At 42.3% G+C, this 16,519-nt stretch overlaps 1 protein-coding gene across 1 annotated transcript; it reads left to right on the top strand.

The window, feature by feature from the left end:
* The first annotated feature begins 250 nt into the window (after positions 1–250).
* On the top strand, positions 251–15,396 carry LMO4 (LIM domain only 4). The gene is made up of 5 exons (XM_069022895.1): positions 251–593; positions 2,865–3,103; positions 9,923–10,019; positions 10,377–10,532; positions 14,647–15,396. The coding sequence occupies exons 2-5, from the start codon at positions 2,868–2,870 to the stop codon at positions 14,653–14,655; spliced, it is 498 nt and encodes a 165-aa protein (XP_068878996.1). The 5' UTR covers positions 251–593; positions 2,865–2,867; the 3' UTR covers positions 14,656–15,396.
* Positions 15,397–16,519: the final 1,123 nt, after the last annotated feature.

Genomic DNA, 16,519 nt, shown 5'->3' with positions numbered 1-16,519 from the left:
ACACACGCACTCACACGGGCACACACGCACTTGCAGCCTCACGCTTAGACGGGCACAAGGGCCGCCCCCCGCGCCCCACCAGCGCCGCCGCCGCAGGATCCCGGCAGCAGCTCCGTGCCCGGCCCCGCTCAAACTCGCCGGCTCCCGCCCGCTCCGCTGAGGCGCTCCGGCGGGCCGCGGCCGGCCGGCTCCGCGCCGCGGGAGGCTCGGGAGCCGCCGCAGCCCGGAGAGGGGGCGGAGGTGGGGGGGGCGGGGGGGAAGCGGCACAAAGTGAAGCCACATTGCCAAACTTGCCCGGCGATTGCAGCAGCGAGCGGCGGCGGCGCCCTGCGTGTGCGGCTCAGCGGCGGGGACCGAGCTCTGCAGCTCCCCTCCCGGGAAGCGGGAGCTGGAGGAAGGACCCGGGCAGACGCCTCTCATAGCAATATCTATATTTTTCCAGCCTGGGCTGCCCCTTGCCGGGCGGGGGGCTCCCTCCAGCGCTCCCAACAGCCGGCGAGAGGGCGAGCGCTGTGCTTGTTTCTTTGCAAGGAGACCTCTTCAGGAACCCCGAGCGGCGCTCTCCGGCCTTTTGCAATATAGAGGGGAAGCAGGTAAGAAGTGCCGGTCGCTCCCCCGTGTTTCTCAGCGTTCGTGTGCGCGGTGCCCGCCCGCCCGCCGCCGCCGTCCCGCTGCCCGCCGGGCGGAGGGGCGCGGAGCGGGGCGCCGTGGGCCCCGGGCATTGTCGCGGCCCCCCGTACAAAGCCTGGCGGCGGCCGCCACTGGAGCGCCTTCCCTTACCCCCCTTCCCAGCTGCCGCCGGGAAAGGGCTCTGCCTGCCTCGGCTGTGAATGGAGGGGACGGGGGGGGTGGGGTGGGTGGGGGGAGGCTGGGGCACCCGCTTCCCCCGTAGTAAACACTTTTCTGAAACAGTGGCAGAAAAGATCAAAGTGAGCTCTCTATTTCTCTCCTCTCCGGTTCCTTTCCTGCCCCGCACACGGTCTTTTGTTTCAATCCAGGAGAAATTCGGTGAATCACCTAATTAAAACCAAGACATGAATTAAGCATCCATTTTTGTACTACAAATTTCCAGCTCTCCGCTTGTCCCTCCCTTGGTCTCCATTAAAAAAGCAGCAGAGACGCTGTTAAAAGGAGGGTATTTTGCCTCTAGCTTCTAGCTCTGCTTTCTATTTCACTGACTCCTATCCCAGGACCTAAATTGCTTGGCTCTGTAATTACTCGAGTAAGCCTATTTAAGTTAAAAGCTTCCCCCCCCCCCCCCCGCCCCAAACTCTAAATGAAACTTGATGAGGGCCCGTCCTTAGTTATCAAGGGAGTCACTTTCTGGTCAGTCCTCTTGATTCATCTTTTTAGATTTAATCAGCATTAAGGTATTGCTTGTCCTTAAGAGCTTTAGCTTAATGGGGTTACTGGATGGTTTTCTCAGTGTAACGTTTCCCATTTTATATTTACACATATTTGTCTTCGACAAAGAACAGGTTAAGGTGGTGGCATGGAGCCTTTTTCTTCCTTTTAAGAAATCCGAAGTGATTTAAAGCGTAGGAAAACGGTTTAAGGACTCAGAGCAGGAAATGCAGATTCATTAAGCTGTAGCTGGAAACTGTAACAAAAGGCAATTCCTTGAACAAATGCATCAGAAATCAATTTACATAAAGGTATACGATGCATTCGGATAAATGCAATGCTAATGGCTTTTAGAGTGGTTTTCTTTATAAAGTCTCGGGGTTTTTGTTACAGCTTAATTGGTGCAGTTCTCCTGGTTTATTGTGCGGTCACTGGACATACCTCCAGGTACTCTTTCTGAGGAAATGTGTGTTTAAATCGGCCTCAGTTCTTCTCCTGCAGTCGAGTTGGGCCAGTGGCAGGAAAAGTTCGTCCTCGCTGCTCTGGACGTATCAGTCTGAAGGTCCTTAGCAGATAGCCAGATGCCTCGGCATGAGCACATACGGCTTACAAAGGACAAAGACAAAACATGCTGCTTAATTGGCAGTAAATAACTTGATCTTTTTATAGTATAAGTGACTAGAGGAACACCGGGAGTTTATTGGACTCTGGATTGAAGGCAACAAATTAATCGGTTTAGAGTAAGCTTTATGAATTGATTCCTATATTATCTCTCGGTTGTCCTGCTTGCATAAAGCATTTATTAGAAAGTGAAAAATGCCCTTAGTAGCAGTTTCGGGGGCGGCCAGAGTAACTGCAGCCGGAGCGGTGCACTTCATTACTCTGCAGCTTTCCTAGGGTCGGTAAACTTTTTTTTTTTTTTTTTTTTAGCAACAAAGCTTTAGCATTTAAACTGCTGATCAAGGGCAGATTAGCGAGACAAAAGTTGAGTGTGCTTGTGTAGGAAGTTAACTGGCGTCCTAAAGTTCAATGATCTATTATTCGGGCCAGCGTCCTCAATCTGGACTAAAACCACCCAGTTTCTCTGGGTGTTTTTAGTTCTCCAAAATAAAACTACAAAAAATAAAATCCCAAGGCCTCGAGGGCCGGTCCGGAGCCCCTCGTTACCACCCCGAGCCTGCCGAGCCTCTCCTAGACTGAAAAACCAGTTTCACAACTTTTTTTTTTTTTTTTTTCCCCTCTACTCTTCACACACTTTTTTTTTTCATAAGCAAAACAAACCCCGGGACTGTTCCTGACTTGTGAGCTGCAGCTGCACAAGCCCGGAGCGGGGGGGGCGGCGGGTTGCGCTCGCTCTGCCCCCCGCGCCCGCCGCTCCCCGCCAGCTGCGCGGCCGCGCCCCTGCCCCGCGGCCCGGCCGCCGCTGCCCCCGCAGGGCCCGGGAGCGGCGCTGGCCCCGCGCTGCCGCCCAGCCCGTCCTGTCCCAGCGCTGACCCGCCCCCGCCCCTCTCTCCGCGCAGGCCATGGTGAACCCCGGCGGCAGCGCGCAGCCGCCCCCGGTCACGGCGGGCTCCCTCTCCTGGAAGAGGTGCGCCGGCTGCGGGGGGAAGATCGCCGACCGCTTCCTGCTCTACGCCATGGACAGCTACTGGCACAGCCGCTGCCTCAAGTGCTCCTGCTGCCAGGCCCAGCTGGGGGACATCGGCACCTCCTGCTACACCAAGAGCGGGATGATTCTCTGCAGAAACGACTACATCAGGTGAGGCGACGGCCAGGCTGGTGAGGACTGCTTTCCCCCTTTCTCGCTGCCTTTTTCTCCATTTTTCTCCTTTTCCACCCCTTTTTTTTTTTTTCTCGTGGTGAGTGTCCGCAGGGCAGAGGGGTGGGCTGGCTCAGGATGGCTCTTTCATTCGGATCGGAGAGACATGCGGGTGCGGATGTTAGCGCCTAGCCCTGGGCGAGTTGCGATTGCCAAGTGGAGGGAAGAGTTTGGGGGGGGGCTGAACGACGACTGTAACTTTAAAGTGGTTTGTCAGCACAAAACAAGTCCTAACTAAAAATAAACAGCAATCAGAGAGGCTAAATTAATCTGCTTTGTTGTAGTGTTGAAGGAGAAGTGTGCATATCTGAACAGTAAATGTTAAAATCGTAGGGCTTAAATAAGGCTGTGGCAGAGGTGCTAAATAATGAAATGCCTGCCTTTAGTATCTGATTAATTATGATATTTACATAAGCACCTTTAAACTCCTTTGAGTGGAAACAGAATGAGTCATTCTCTGTTCTCCTTGTGAAAGAGCTGATTAACCATCAGTTGGAGGGCCATGGATTCTACTTACAGCAAAAACCAGTGGTATGATGTTTGTCTTAGCATTGTTACAGAGAAGCTTTGAATCGGCATTTCTCTTAAGTTCCAGTATAGACAATGCAGGAGATAGCAGAGGAGGTATATGCTCTTGCTCTTTATTTCTTACCTCTTCCTCTTTTGAAGCTGTTTGCTTTAAATGCCACAGATTTGGGTAGGGGGAACTAAGCCTCACTAATCTCGCATGTGTTGGGGTACAATAAGATTATGCAGAGTATCCCTTCCAACAAGTTTCCAATATAATTAATAGAAAGAATTCATGAGGTCAGGTGCCTGTACAATCTTTTCAGGTGAACTCAAGCTACTTAAACTCATTAATTTAAAAGGAGGCATTTTGAAGGATTACACATTTAATTTGAGTAAATGGTTTGATAGACTGATGCACATGAATGCTTCAAGGAGGTGTTCTGTTTCAACATTCAGTAATTAAAAAAAACAACAAAAAAGCCCCATACCTTCCCAGCATCACAGAAATGCTTAGTTAAAACAAACAGTGTTCTGTTTAAATGCTTCTGGCTTCTCATTAATAGTAAATGTCAAGAGTTAACCCAGGATTTCCCTTCTCTCTGATGGCCAAGAAGTTCCACTTTTTTTTCCTTTCTGAAAAAAAAAACCTTCCAAAAGCAGCCATCAAATGTTACAAGTTTGCTTATGTTGTAAAACTTATATTTGAGAAGATGTGGATTGTAGTGTATATATGCACAGAGACCTCCTTAGTTAAGAGGATGGAGTTAAGATTTGGTTACTCTGATAGTGCAGCCTCTGACCTGGTACCTGGCTGTGGCTTCACGCAGTTAAGTATGTAAAATATGTCCCGTGGTATGTCTGAGGAATTGAAGCCTTAGCTTTGCTAGTTTCGGGGGTATTTTTAGAGAGAAATGCTAAAAAATCAGCACATTGTGGGGGGTTAATGGTGCTTTTTGGTCATCATCCTTAAGCAACAAGCCTAAGCCTGGCAGAATAGTAATTAAATAGAGCAGAACGGTGTTAGGGAAAGAGTCTCGTTTGAAGTGGAAAAATTGACACTACTGTTAAGATGCACTGAATAGTACAGATTCATCACTCGACCAACACCATCAAACAAACCCTCATGTCTGATTGCTACTAATTAAAAAGAGGAGATGCGTCCACTGTGTCCCAGAGGCAAGTTCAGGCAAGCTTATCGCAGTCCTCTGGTTTTGTGTTGCCAAAAATTAATACTCGTTTATTTTAATGTAGGCGATTATGAATAGGATGCTTTATCAGATGAGGGGTTTGAATTGATCTCCTTGTCCTATTGCCTGACTTCTCTTTAGATCTGTGTAATTTGACTTGCAAAAATAACTCTGACAGATGCTTGCTGAAACTTGAACTGGACACTGTACACTCAAGGTGGGGTAGGATGGTGTGGCGCTGCCAGGGTTGAGTTAACTTGGAGCTTTCCTGCTGGAAATGGACTTTGCAGGCTTCCTCGTGGGTCATGCTGCCATGAGCGAGGCCCTCGCCCTTTTTGTGTTTGAAATGGCCCCATGGCTGTGGAGGCAATGCTCTGACAGCGAGGCTCTCTGGTTCCCCTCTGCCATTCTTCTTCTCTCTTAGTTTTCTGGCGGGCTTTTGTGGTGGCACATTCTCTTCCCCAGGCAAGAGCCACGGGCAGCGTTCTCAGCCGGAGACGCGGGGCACGCTGGACACGACTGACAAAATGGGAAAGAGGATTGATCGGCCCAGTAGGTGCCAGGTGAAAGGGACTTGACTCCTTTGGGCCAAGACCCCAGGGCCATTTATTAATGAGGTTTTTAGCTGTCTGAAGCTGTATGTGGGGTTTTTTGTTGTTGTTTAAACAACACAACACTCCCCTTTCCCTCCCTCTCCCCCCCAAAACCCGAAAACAAATTGGCCGTAGAGCTACAGCTTCCATTGAAGGCCAAGGTTCCTGGGAAAAGAGAGGGAGGTGAAAACCCTGGTCCTTTCCCCTCCTTCCCTACGGCGAGCAACGCGCTCAGGGAGGGGAGCGGAGCGGAGCGAAGCCCTCCCAACCTTGAGATGCCAGATAAAGCAGCAGCGTGGCAGCGAATCCGCACAATTAAAAGCTTTAATTAGTGTCTCCTCCATTTTCTCTTAGTTCTGATAGGTTTTATCTAATGAGATCTGGTCGCTGGCTTAGATCTGCTCGGAATGACGTGTCCGAAATGAATGAGAGCCGCGTCGCAAACAAAACATTTAATTAACAAAATTGGCCTCTAAGAGAGAGCAGGGAGTGGTGGGGAAGGGGGAAGAGGGGGAGGCTGCCCGGGCGCTTTTTAAAGGGGCAGCGCCCGGCGCCCCTCCCCGGGCGGCCGCTCCGCGCAGCGCGGCGGGGGCGCAGCCCCGGGGGCGGGGGCGGCCGGACTCGGTCGCGCTGCAGTGAGGCCGCGCCGGGGAGGGGGCCGCCGGGCAGCCAGTTCATTTCCCTGGTAATCAGCGGCAAGCTGCTATATTCAGGGAATGCTGTCCCTTTAATTGAACAGGCTAGGTAATTAAATGGCACTTTTCCAATAGGACGTGCTAGGTAAATCTAATAGTTGGTTATTTAATATCACTTTGAAGTCTGCCCACTCAAGCACAATGACAGCACAGGAGCATGTGAACTATTAGCTAGGAAAAAAAAAAAAAACAGGATCTCAAAAATTAATTAAATCGCATGCAATTTAGGGGGAACGTTTATCTTGATTTGTCATAACAGAATTAATTCAAGGCCTCCAATTCACTTGGGGGCAGATCTGTTACTCTGAATTAACCAAGCGTAATTTGGCTGGTTTTTTTTTTCCCTTTTTTTTCTTCCTCTTCTCTAATGCAGCACTTGCCATTATGCACAGCCCCCCTTTTAAGTATCAATAGCTTCTGGTGCTTTTAAGGTGCTTGGTCTCTAGTTATTCTGAAGTACGTTTAATGGACTTGGCTTCAGGCGTAATTTCTGTGTTGCCTTTCTTTGTTACATTTAATATAGCTGGTGCAGAATTTAGATTAAATGTGGGGAATGTACAAAAACACCGATTCCTTCTGGATCAGTAGGTCTGGATGTGCATTTCTCTTTGCTAGGGCTTGGATATATGTATGTGAACACAAATGTGTACCACGTCGTGCAAGAATCAGAGTGCTTAAATCTGTGTCCACAATTTTGGAAAGCAGTGGAACCTTATTGTGTTAGTACAAGTTGCTAGAGACGTGTTTCTGCTGATGCTGAATTTTGAGCAGCAAGATGGGAAACTGGGTTGAGAAGATTTCTTGCTGCTTTCATTCCCACTCTCCTACAGAAAGTTCTGAAAAGAAACCCCACCCAAAAAAAACCCACCAACAAAAACCACCAGGAGCATTTGGGGGGTGTGGGGAATGCTGTGTTGGAACTACACAGTAGTTAATTTAAGGTGGCTCAGTAAAATGCTGCGAAGTGTAGAAGAGCTGCCTTGTCCGTACAGGGAACCTCTTGATGTTTGTGATTGATTGCATTGCCCAAATGTTGAAATATTAATGACCTTCTTGGACTGAGGACCCAAAGAGGAAACTGAAACCAATTCTGTCATCACAATTAAAGAGTCCCCTGGCTTTAATTAGCCTGACCTGGGGTATCTCTACCCATTGCTGCAGTTAAAGAGAAAAGAGCCCATTAAAGTCCAGTCTGAGACCGATAGCTACTTAATTGAGCACCTAAAGCCTCAAGCCTTTTAAATCAAATACTGTCCTGGACAGTCCCCCTGGTTAGATAATTAGCTCTCTAGCTTCCCAGAAACCATGCAAAACAACTTTTTCAGTAAAGAATAGTTAATGTGGAAGACTTCCGTTACTGGTAAGGAGGAATAACATTTTTTTAAAAGGTAAAACCTTTTTCCTATTAATGGTATTACAGAACAAAAGCATTCATAACAGTAGAGAAGGAAAAATAAGTTTAATTTTCTTGGTAAATAATAATAAGCAGCAGAAAGGTGTTCTGAGTTTGTAGGTAACTTTTAGAAATTTTTGCAGAAGATTCAGCTGAAGTGTCTTCCCAAAGTAGAGTTGTTTTGGGAACATGCCTGGGGAAAACTTAAGATATGTGGAAAGCCTCTGGATTAGTTTGACTCCGTTTATTAGAATTCACAGACATTCAAGGTGTGGGACCACTCTAGTTCAGAGAGAATAGTATAACAACTGAATGCTTAATGAAGACAAGTAGTGCAATGAGATCAGCATTCTGAAAGCTGTGTTTTCAGTTGGGTGGTGCAATTGTACAGGGGGAAGGGAAGAGGGGAGTTGTGAGAGACGGCTCACCATGTTCAGATTCTCCTGGACAGCTGACAACGTCTGTCCATCTTCGCCCTTCTACCCAGCAATGCCCCTGCTGCCACCCCCTTACTCTGGATTGTTGGATCTTTGCTGTAGAAATGTAGTGCGTTTCTGCCTTTTCTCACAGCCTTTTCCGTGCACCTTCTCTAGTGCCAACTTTGTTACTAGTAACAATGAAGGAAGAAAAAAGCATATTGCAATGCTTTGGAAGTAACCTCGGTGTATCATGTAACTATTCGGAACTGGTCCTGGTTTGGAAGATGCCCTAATAATGGACCTTTAGTTGCCAGACAGTTTAGTCCCTTTGGCGGGAGGTCCTGACAATGTATTAGTTCAGCTTTCCCTTTGTAACCGCTGTGATTCTGCAAGAACGTGTCAATGTGTCGTGGATCTCAGACTAATTAGTTTTGAAATGGAGTTTTGATTGAACTCTTCAAATCGATGCTGCTGCAAAATTTGTTTCTCAGCTTCCTATTAAAAGCCATCTTAAGGGGCAGTTTTACTACTCTCTCTGTCGTTCAGTCGATACATTTAATAACAACTTACAGGCTATTTTCAATAAAGTGGCGACAGCAAATTAGTAGTTTGAACATGACAAGCCTCCTCTGCAAGCTCAGATTCTGAAAATTCAAAGCAATTATTTTTATACAGAGGCACACTGCAATCATTCAGATTACGGGTATTCTGTTGTAATGCGTGTCCTAGGTTGACACAAACAGAATTTTATGACTTTATTTGGACAGGAAGGAGATGCAAATATTAATATTTATTATGACACCAATACGCTAATTTGTAAATCCTATTACTGTGTTTTACATCGTGCAGAAAAGTGGGTCTGTGACCCTGCCAGCTAGTTCAGTTTCCTTTTTTACTGCGAAATGAATTGTGGTAGTCTTTATAAATATTTGTGTCTATTAGAGACTCGTGCAAAAGCAAATAACGTTTTTTCTAATTCTAGCTAACACAGCCTGTAAAAGTAGAACTCAATAATCATTATTGTATTATATTTTGAATCGATGCATTGTACCTTTAAATGGATTTGAAGAATTATGTATATATTTTTCTTCACCACTCTTCCGCCTATTCCCCCCTCCCCCCACTGCGTGTGCCCCCCCCAATGGCAGATGTTGTGGTCTCATTTGATTGCATAGGAAAACTGCAGTGATACAGCAAACACCCAGAGAGATATGATGACAAATGGGTCCAGATCCCGGTAAATTACTTTCTGCTCAAATCGAAATTTCATTCAGTTTGTTGCTAGCAGAGATGAAGTAATCTAAATTGTGGACTCAGGAGCAGATAGAGGGAAGTTGGAGCAAGCATTTCATTATCAAGAGAGAGAGAAGGTTAGGATGAAAGAGATGAGCAGAGGCAAATCTAAAGTGTTGACACCATGATTGAAAAGGTTAACCCATACACATTATATATCAACCTGGATAGCAGAGAGTTTCTAATGGAAACTCTGCACTGATGGAGGTTTACTGGAGTTTCAATACACTGAGCATGATGTCTTCTTAGATATACAATCAAATCCTCTTAACCCTTTTGATGACTCATATCTCAAGATATGATTAAAGTACAAAAGAGTTCTTCATATAATTTCAAGGACACAATGCATTTAAACTCCAGTCATGAATTGTATCTTTTTTTTATGATGAACCCAGTAATCTGATAAAATGTGTGTAGTACAGAATTGTTTGTGTTTCTGGAGGTGTAAGTCAATATTTCTGATTAAATCCCGTGTAACCACATCCCAGGTAAGGTGAAGCTACCAGTTTTTACACAAAAATACACTTTTTCATATTATGAAACAAAGCAAGTTGGAAGATGAGGGTCAGAAGTCTAAAACAGTTGTGTAATAAACCATGGCAGTGATGTGCAAAAATGCCTAGAGCCTTCTGTGTATTAAATTATTCACAATCATCACCTCTGTTTCAGGTTATTTGGAAATAGTGGTGCTTGCAGTGCCTGTGGACAGTCCATTCCTGCTAGTGAGCTGGTCATGAGGGCACAGGGCAATGTCTATCATCTTAAGGTGAGGGGGTTTTTCTGTGTACTTTTGTTTTTAGTAGCTGATTAGTACTGCTCTGCCTCTTCAGTGTAAAACCTGCATCTGCTTATGAATGGAATGCAAAATAATAACTAGAAGAATGATTATTTATTATAAAGTTTTCCTTAGTGCATAGCTTTGTTCCCTCGTAATTGGTAAAACTCTCCTTGAGTTACGTACTGCACAGTCCCAGCAGGTAAGACTAATGCCGTACTTGGAGATACTAGAAACCAAGCAGCTCCATATCTCAACTGCACTTGCAGTGTCTGAAGTGTAATTTTCAAACCTGCAGCATACTTAATTTGTGCTGTAGTTTCAGTTGCTGTCTCTTTCATTTTCCAGTGTTTTACATGCTCTACCTGCCGGAATCGCCTGGTCCCCGGAGATCGGTTTCACTACATCAATGGCAGTTTATTTTGTGAACATGATAGACCTACAGCTCTCATCAATGGCCATTTGAATTCACTTCAGAGTAATCCACTACTGCCAGACCAGAAGGTGAATACTCCACAATTACTAATGAGCTTTCTTAGAGCTAAATGAAGATCAGTTTCTTTTCATTGTTCTAATAGTGGACATTCCCTAGCCCTGCAGAGACCTTTAAGTAACTGAACTCACCTTAAGTTATTTAGGCACAGGGTGTGGGAGAAAATAGTAACCTTTTAAATATGACATACAGGGTGAGTCAGTTTATTTTTGTTTGGGCACGTGCATCTGTACAGGTGTTGAACTCCTTGTGTACAAAGCATACATTAATACAAACCTTTAAGAAAGAAGTATTTTATAATCTTGAAATTAAGGGCTACAGGAGAACAGGTTTCTGAGGGAGGAAAATTAGATCCTTTAATATGGAAATAAATGTCTTGTGAAGAGAAGGTTTCTGGACTAAACGAATGTATTTCATTTTAATATTAAGGTTTTAGTTGAGGAAGCATGCCGAGGTACTCTTTCAGAAGTAGTTGCTTGCCTGTTTTGTGTGTCATAACTCAGATTTTAAAACCAAAGTGCTATTTTCTTAGCGTTCCATAACACTAATAGCTGAACTGGAGATTGTGTATCTCTATGGTTGATAGTTTTGGTTTCTAGGTAAATGAGTAAATAATGACTGTACAAATCATGGAGTGAAGAAGAAGAAAAAATTTTTGATCAACAGTTGTCTTGTAACTCTGAAACTAGATAGTTTTAGATGTATTTTAATCTCCTTAATCAGTCCTAAAGCTATGCAAGTGAGTGCATTTTGATAACTGCTGTGCCTAATTTGTAACAATTACTGTCAACCTTGAGTTAAGAGACTGTTCATTCCACCCTGGTCCAGAAAAGAGTGGATGTATGACTCTTTCACATAATTTTATTCACATCATATTTCATACTGATTATGTATTGATGACATTGATTCATTTACTCTTTACAGCGCCACTTGCTTGGATATTAAATCTTATTGACCACAGATGAATTTTAATTTCAGATTGGTGATAGATTTTTCCATCAGCTCTGATAGTATATTTGACTTTTTCATCATTAACCCAGGCAATCGCACAGCACTGAGTTATTGCAATGAAACAAAAAGTGCACACTTCAGTTGGTAATTCTTTATAGATTTACAATAGGAACTTCATTAATGTCTGTAAGGATCACAAAAAATAACATTTATTTGCAAGTAGGAATTCAGAAGATTAAAAAAAAATCTGGGACAAATGCTAGGCTGATCTATTCTGTAGTGTACAGTATATGTTGTTGTGCTTTTAGTGAGTGCAAAAACATGTTCAAGGAAACAGAAACTGTTCTTTAATTTACGTGAGTTTTTTTGGTTGTGTTGCTACATTTCAATATCTGTGTTTGCCTTTTTTTTTTACTGTGCATAAATTTACTGATTAATTTTAAGCATTCTTTCAAGTCTTATACAGTGAATGTAATTACATCAAAATAAAGCATGGGCCTTTTTTATTTACTTAATTTGTCAATTGAGGTGATGAGAGAATTGAGTACAAAAATGCTACATAGTTAGGCAGAACAAAGATAATTAAGATTGGAAGAGAATGTGCAGCCTCTTCTCGAGGAAGTGCAAATACAGTTAAAGATTCATAGATTTATACTGTTGTGAATTTTAATGAAACAAATCTGTAATATAGACTAGCTAGCAGTGATTCTGTTAAATGAATATTTATAGGTATCCCATTTCAAAATATAGGTAAAACCATTTATCTTTATACACAGCAGTAAAAGGTTTACCATTCTGAGAGTGGTTTATCCACTTGTCTTCTACGAATGTAAAGTTTAATGTAACTTCAAATAGGTGTCTAAATTGTCATTTAGTTTTATCAGTTTCTTTCTCTGCCTTAGCAAAACATAAAAATGATTTAGTTGCAATAAAAGCAGTAGACATGATGAGGAACACAGAACATGGAAAAGAGAAGTAAAACGGGACTGGGCTTGCAGAGCTTGTGACTGTAGGCACCTGGTGGGAGCTAAATGCAAGGAGAGTGGTGAAAGCAGGTTTTTGTTAGCTCCTGTCACTGACTGGGAGTGGCATTGCTACAGCCAGAGCTGAGGCAAATGAGCAGCTATTAGGGAGAAGGTTGAGGGGACACATAGTTTGAGGGGTTTTTTTCTTATAATACAGTCTCTCTAGAAATTGTTCTAACTTCTCCTGCTGGTTTTCAAAGAGAATTGCAGAGCACTGAAACTCCAGAAAACAAACACAGTTAAAGAGATAAGTTGATAATTCATGTATTTATCAGGTTTCTGGAACTTTGGAACCTACAGGGGCAGTTGCTAAGAGAGTTATGTTTTATATTTTGCTTTTTTAACAGTCTAAATATTTTAACATCTTTAACATCTGAGATATTTTCCAGAAAGCTGCATGTTTTCAGGCCACTGATTAAAAATATTCTTCCACTGTAACAGAGTCGGCTGTATCATACGTTTTATTAAACATTACAGATCAATCATTTTCCAGGTTATTCTATCACTAGAGAGTATAGACATAGAATATGCACAGGTTTGGGTTTTTTTAACCAAAGAGATTGAGACACTCCCAGCATTAAAACACATTTTTGTTGCGCAGATGAAGGTGACAGTTACGAACTTACTCTTGTCTCAGTGCAGTTTACCGGTGACCGGTGCAGGCAGGAAGGGTTGCATGGCCTAACTTGGTTTAAAAACGTGGGATTTTTTTTTTTAAAGAGACAAATGCAGGGATGTTTGCCGTTCCTGCCTCTTGCCTCCCTGAGGCAATTCACACATGTAAATTATAACTTCCCATCACTTGCCCTGTAGTTTAAAAAAAACTCCCTGTTTTCTCTAAAATCGGTACTGCTTGCCTGCAGAGTGCAAACTTAGTTTGTGATGTCCTGTGTGCCGTTTCATTTGAAGGGGCTGTATTGTCAAGAACTTGCTCTGCTTTTTTTGGTACTGGTAGTATTCCTGTAGTATTTCTTGTTTGCAACAGTATTACCACATACTAAAAGTGTAAATTTTCCACTGCTTGGCAATGTTTGTAACAAATGCTTGTCTTCAGCTTCCCTACTTTTAAATAAAGTATGAGTTACATTACGTCTCTTAGAGAAGATCTCAAAAATCTTCTAGTTTACATATCACTCAACAATTCCCTTGTAGTTACATAATTGGTGTTGTCTGTGTCCATAGTAGAAGATATTTGATGCTCATTTATTAAATATGCTTGCTGGCTGCTCCCTAATCTTTGTTCTGGACAGACAAATTACCTTTCTCACACTGAGCTTCGGCTCTGGGGAATTAAACCTCCAAGCCTCTACTACTTTAATTAGCTTGAAAGTGGGGGGTTGCAGTTACTAATAGACCTCAGGCTTTTAGTAACTTAGAGAAAGGGTGGAAGAAGAACTTCCTGGGAAGTGCAAAATGCCATTTAAAAGCCATAAAAATCTAATATATATTATTTCATTTTGGTAATTGCAAACAGATTGTATTTGAGGACTATGGATGATCATTTCTATTTTATCCATGAAAGTTTAGATTTTTATTGAGTTAGACACTTTTAATTATCACAATTCATTAACACCAGTATGAAAGCACATGTTTGACTTCTTATATTAAAATGTTTATGTAACATTAACTAACGTACCAGATGAGGAATTTAAATGGGAGGGGGGAATCCTGAAATATCTATATTTAGCTCTTGTGCAATGCAGCATATTAACCAAAGTTGCCTTGGGAGGATATTGGCTGTACTTCATATTTGCTTTACACACTATTTCTTCTAATTACAAGATCATATTACTTGCTTCTTCAAAGGCATGGCATAATGGTTCTTCCCTTTTAAACGGGGCCCAGAAAAACCACCTTATTCACTGTATGATTTGTTACCAGAAAGTACCCTTATTTCTTGTTGTAGTCTCTTTTTTTTTTTTTTATGTCTGCTTTCTTTAGTAGTGAAACTGTGAAAAATGCTTGCTTTTTGCCATTTAAAGTTGAAATGCTAGCAGTATGAGTGGCCAGTGTAGAAAGCCTTAATCAAGTCACAGTTGGAAAGTAGTCTAATAAAAAAGAGATTAGTGAATAGGGAAAAGACAAAAGCAGTCATGTTGTCATTTCCTATCTCAAATTTAGCTAAGATACCCATTTTTATTTCTTACAGGTCTGCTAAAAGGTCAGAGTAATGCAGAATGCGTGCCTTCATCTCAAATTTTGTTCATCACAGATGGATCCCATGTCTCCAAGTAGACAAGTCACCTTTGTAGCTAGCATCAATGCCAGCTCCATACCATTGCACCTTCTTTATTCTTGATTGCCCTTCCCACATTTATTGGTGTATTAAAATGACTGAATATGAACATTAAGGACTCCATGAACCTGGGCTAATGGGAGACTGTAGAGAAAATGAAAAAAGATCCACCAGAGGACGTCTTGGGGAGGGTGGGTGGGGAAGATGACTAATGAAGCTAATTAAAAGAAGCATTGAAATCTGCTTTCTACCCTCATTAACAATTAGCAGGGCACTGGCCAGTTTGTACCCTGTGTTTTACCTTAACAACATTCTATTTGCTCTTTGTATATTTAAGTGTTGTAAGGAAATGTGTTTCAATCAAACTGAACATGAGATAAAGATGTGGCTTTTGTGATATTCTATCACAAACACTTTTATTGTATCTCTGTAAAATACAATGTATGTATGCATGTAAGTGTTCTTGTCCTAATGTTGCTACTTCCCATGGCAAAAAAAAAAAAAAAAAGAAGAAAAAAAGTCAGGCTCATAGCAGCTACTGTGTAGAAATTTTCACCTACTTCTAATTTGCTGAATGAAGAAAAATCTTTTATTTGTGATATTTTCAGAGACATTTGCTCTAGTATGGTGTATTTAAATAATAAAAAGTAAAACAAAACTGAGTATGGGTTTTAGAAGCTTTGCTTTTTTTAAAATTGCATTCTAGACATTCTGCAACTTCATCTTACAAAGTCATTATCTTAATTGTCAATTACCTTTAAAATTAGGTTTTGGTTTGGATTTTTTCTTTTGTCTTACGCCAGTAAAGACTCTGCTAAACTACTTCACCATGTTACTTTTGGCAAGGATAACAAGTACTACTCCAAAATTATATATTTTTTTAGAGAGATTCTTAATTCCGGTAACAGCAACTATATTGCAATTCCCATTGCAGTGAATAACAGCACACACAGAGGTACTGTGGTCTCTTTCTTTCCAGTTCCTTCTGTGTTAAGGGTGTGCACATGTCTCTGAGCCTGCAAGCATAAGAGGGTATGAATATACCGTAAGAGGTCAAAAAAATAAAAGCAAACGAAAGGTCTGTACCTCATGCTGAGCACTAGAATTGAGTATTCATGACAAGGAATACAATAGCTATTCTGATCTGAACAACATAAAGTTGTGTTTGCTGGGGTGAAAGAATTTAACTTTTCAACACTGATAATCTTAAGGAAAGAAAAAAATCTGTTTCCTGGGCTGTTTCTGAGAACTACCTGATCTCAAAATATGATTTGTTCTCTGAAAGCAAACAAAAACCACCTCCCCACAAAGCAGCAGAGCCTCCTTTAAGCTTATAAAGGGAACAACTTCATCTTCCACGTTTTTCCCATCAGCTGTTTTGTGGTAGATCTGTGTCGAATACTTTTGAGAAAACGAGAATCTGAATTTTCATGTTTTTGGCAAGAATACTAACATGGGATCTGTGGCTGTGCACTGTATGCCCTCAGTCAGGAACCTGCAAGCAATGAATCTGCCTTTGCTGCAATTAAAAGCAAATCAATATTAAGAAATACTCTACTTTTATAGGAAACGAACGCATTCACAACACATCATTATTTTGTTTAATTCTGTTTTTTAGAAGGTGTTCACTACTTGGCATGCTTGGTTATGGAGTGAGCTTGACTTACTTCTGTTGTGATGCTGATACACAAAAAGTTGATTTATAGATTCATCTGTCTAAACCAACAGCAGATATTTTTGTTTCAGATTCTACTTCATGACCTCTAGTATATTGGAGGGCTGCTGA

Source organism: Aphelocoma coerulescens, chromosome 8 (genome assembly GCF_041296385.1).
Source record: "Aphelocoma coerulescens isolate FSJ_1873_10779 chromosome 8, UR_Acoe_1.0, whole genome shotgun sequence".
In the NCBI taxonomy this organism is placed as follows: Eukaryota; Metazoa; Chordata; class Aves; order Passeriformes; family Corvidae; genus Aphelocoma; species Aphelocoma coerulescens.
The sequence above is the reverse complement of the archived record's forward strand: the minus strand, read 5'-3'. Positions and strand labels throughout refer to the sequence as shown.

Excerpts from the sequence above, each read along its gene's own strand:
- LMO4 (XM_069022895.1), top strand. The coding sequence starts at position 2,868 with ATGGTGAACCCCGGCGGCAGCGCGCAGCCGCCCCCGGTCACGGCGGGC. Across the intron at positions 3,104-9,922 it reads TGCAGAAACGACTACATCAG|GTTATTTGGAAATAGTGGTG; the intron begins GTGAGGCGACGG and ends CCTCTGTTTCAG. Across the intron at positions 10,020-10,376 it reads GCAATGTCTATCATCTTAAG|TGTTTTACATGCTCTACCTG; the intron begins GTGAGGGGGTTT and ends TTCATTTTCCAG.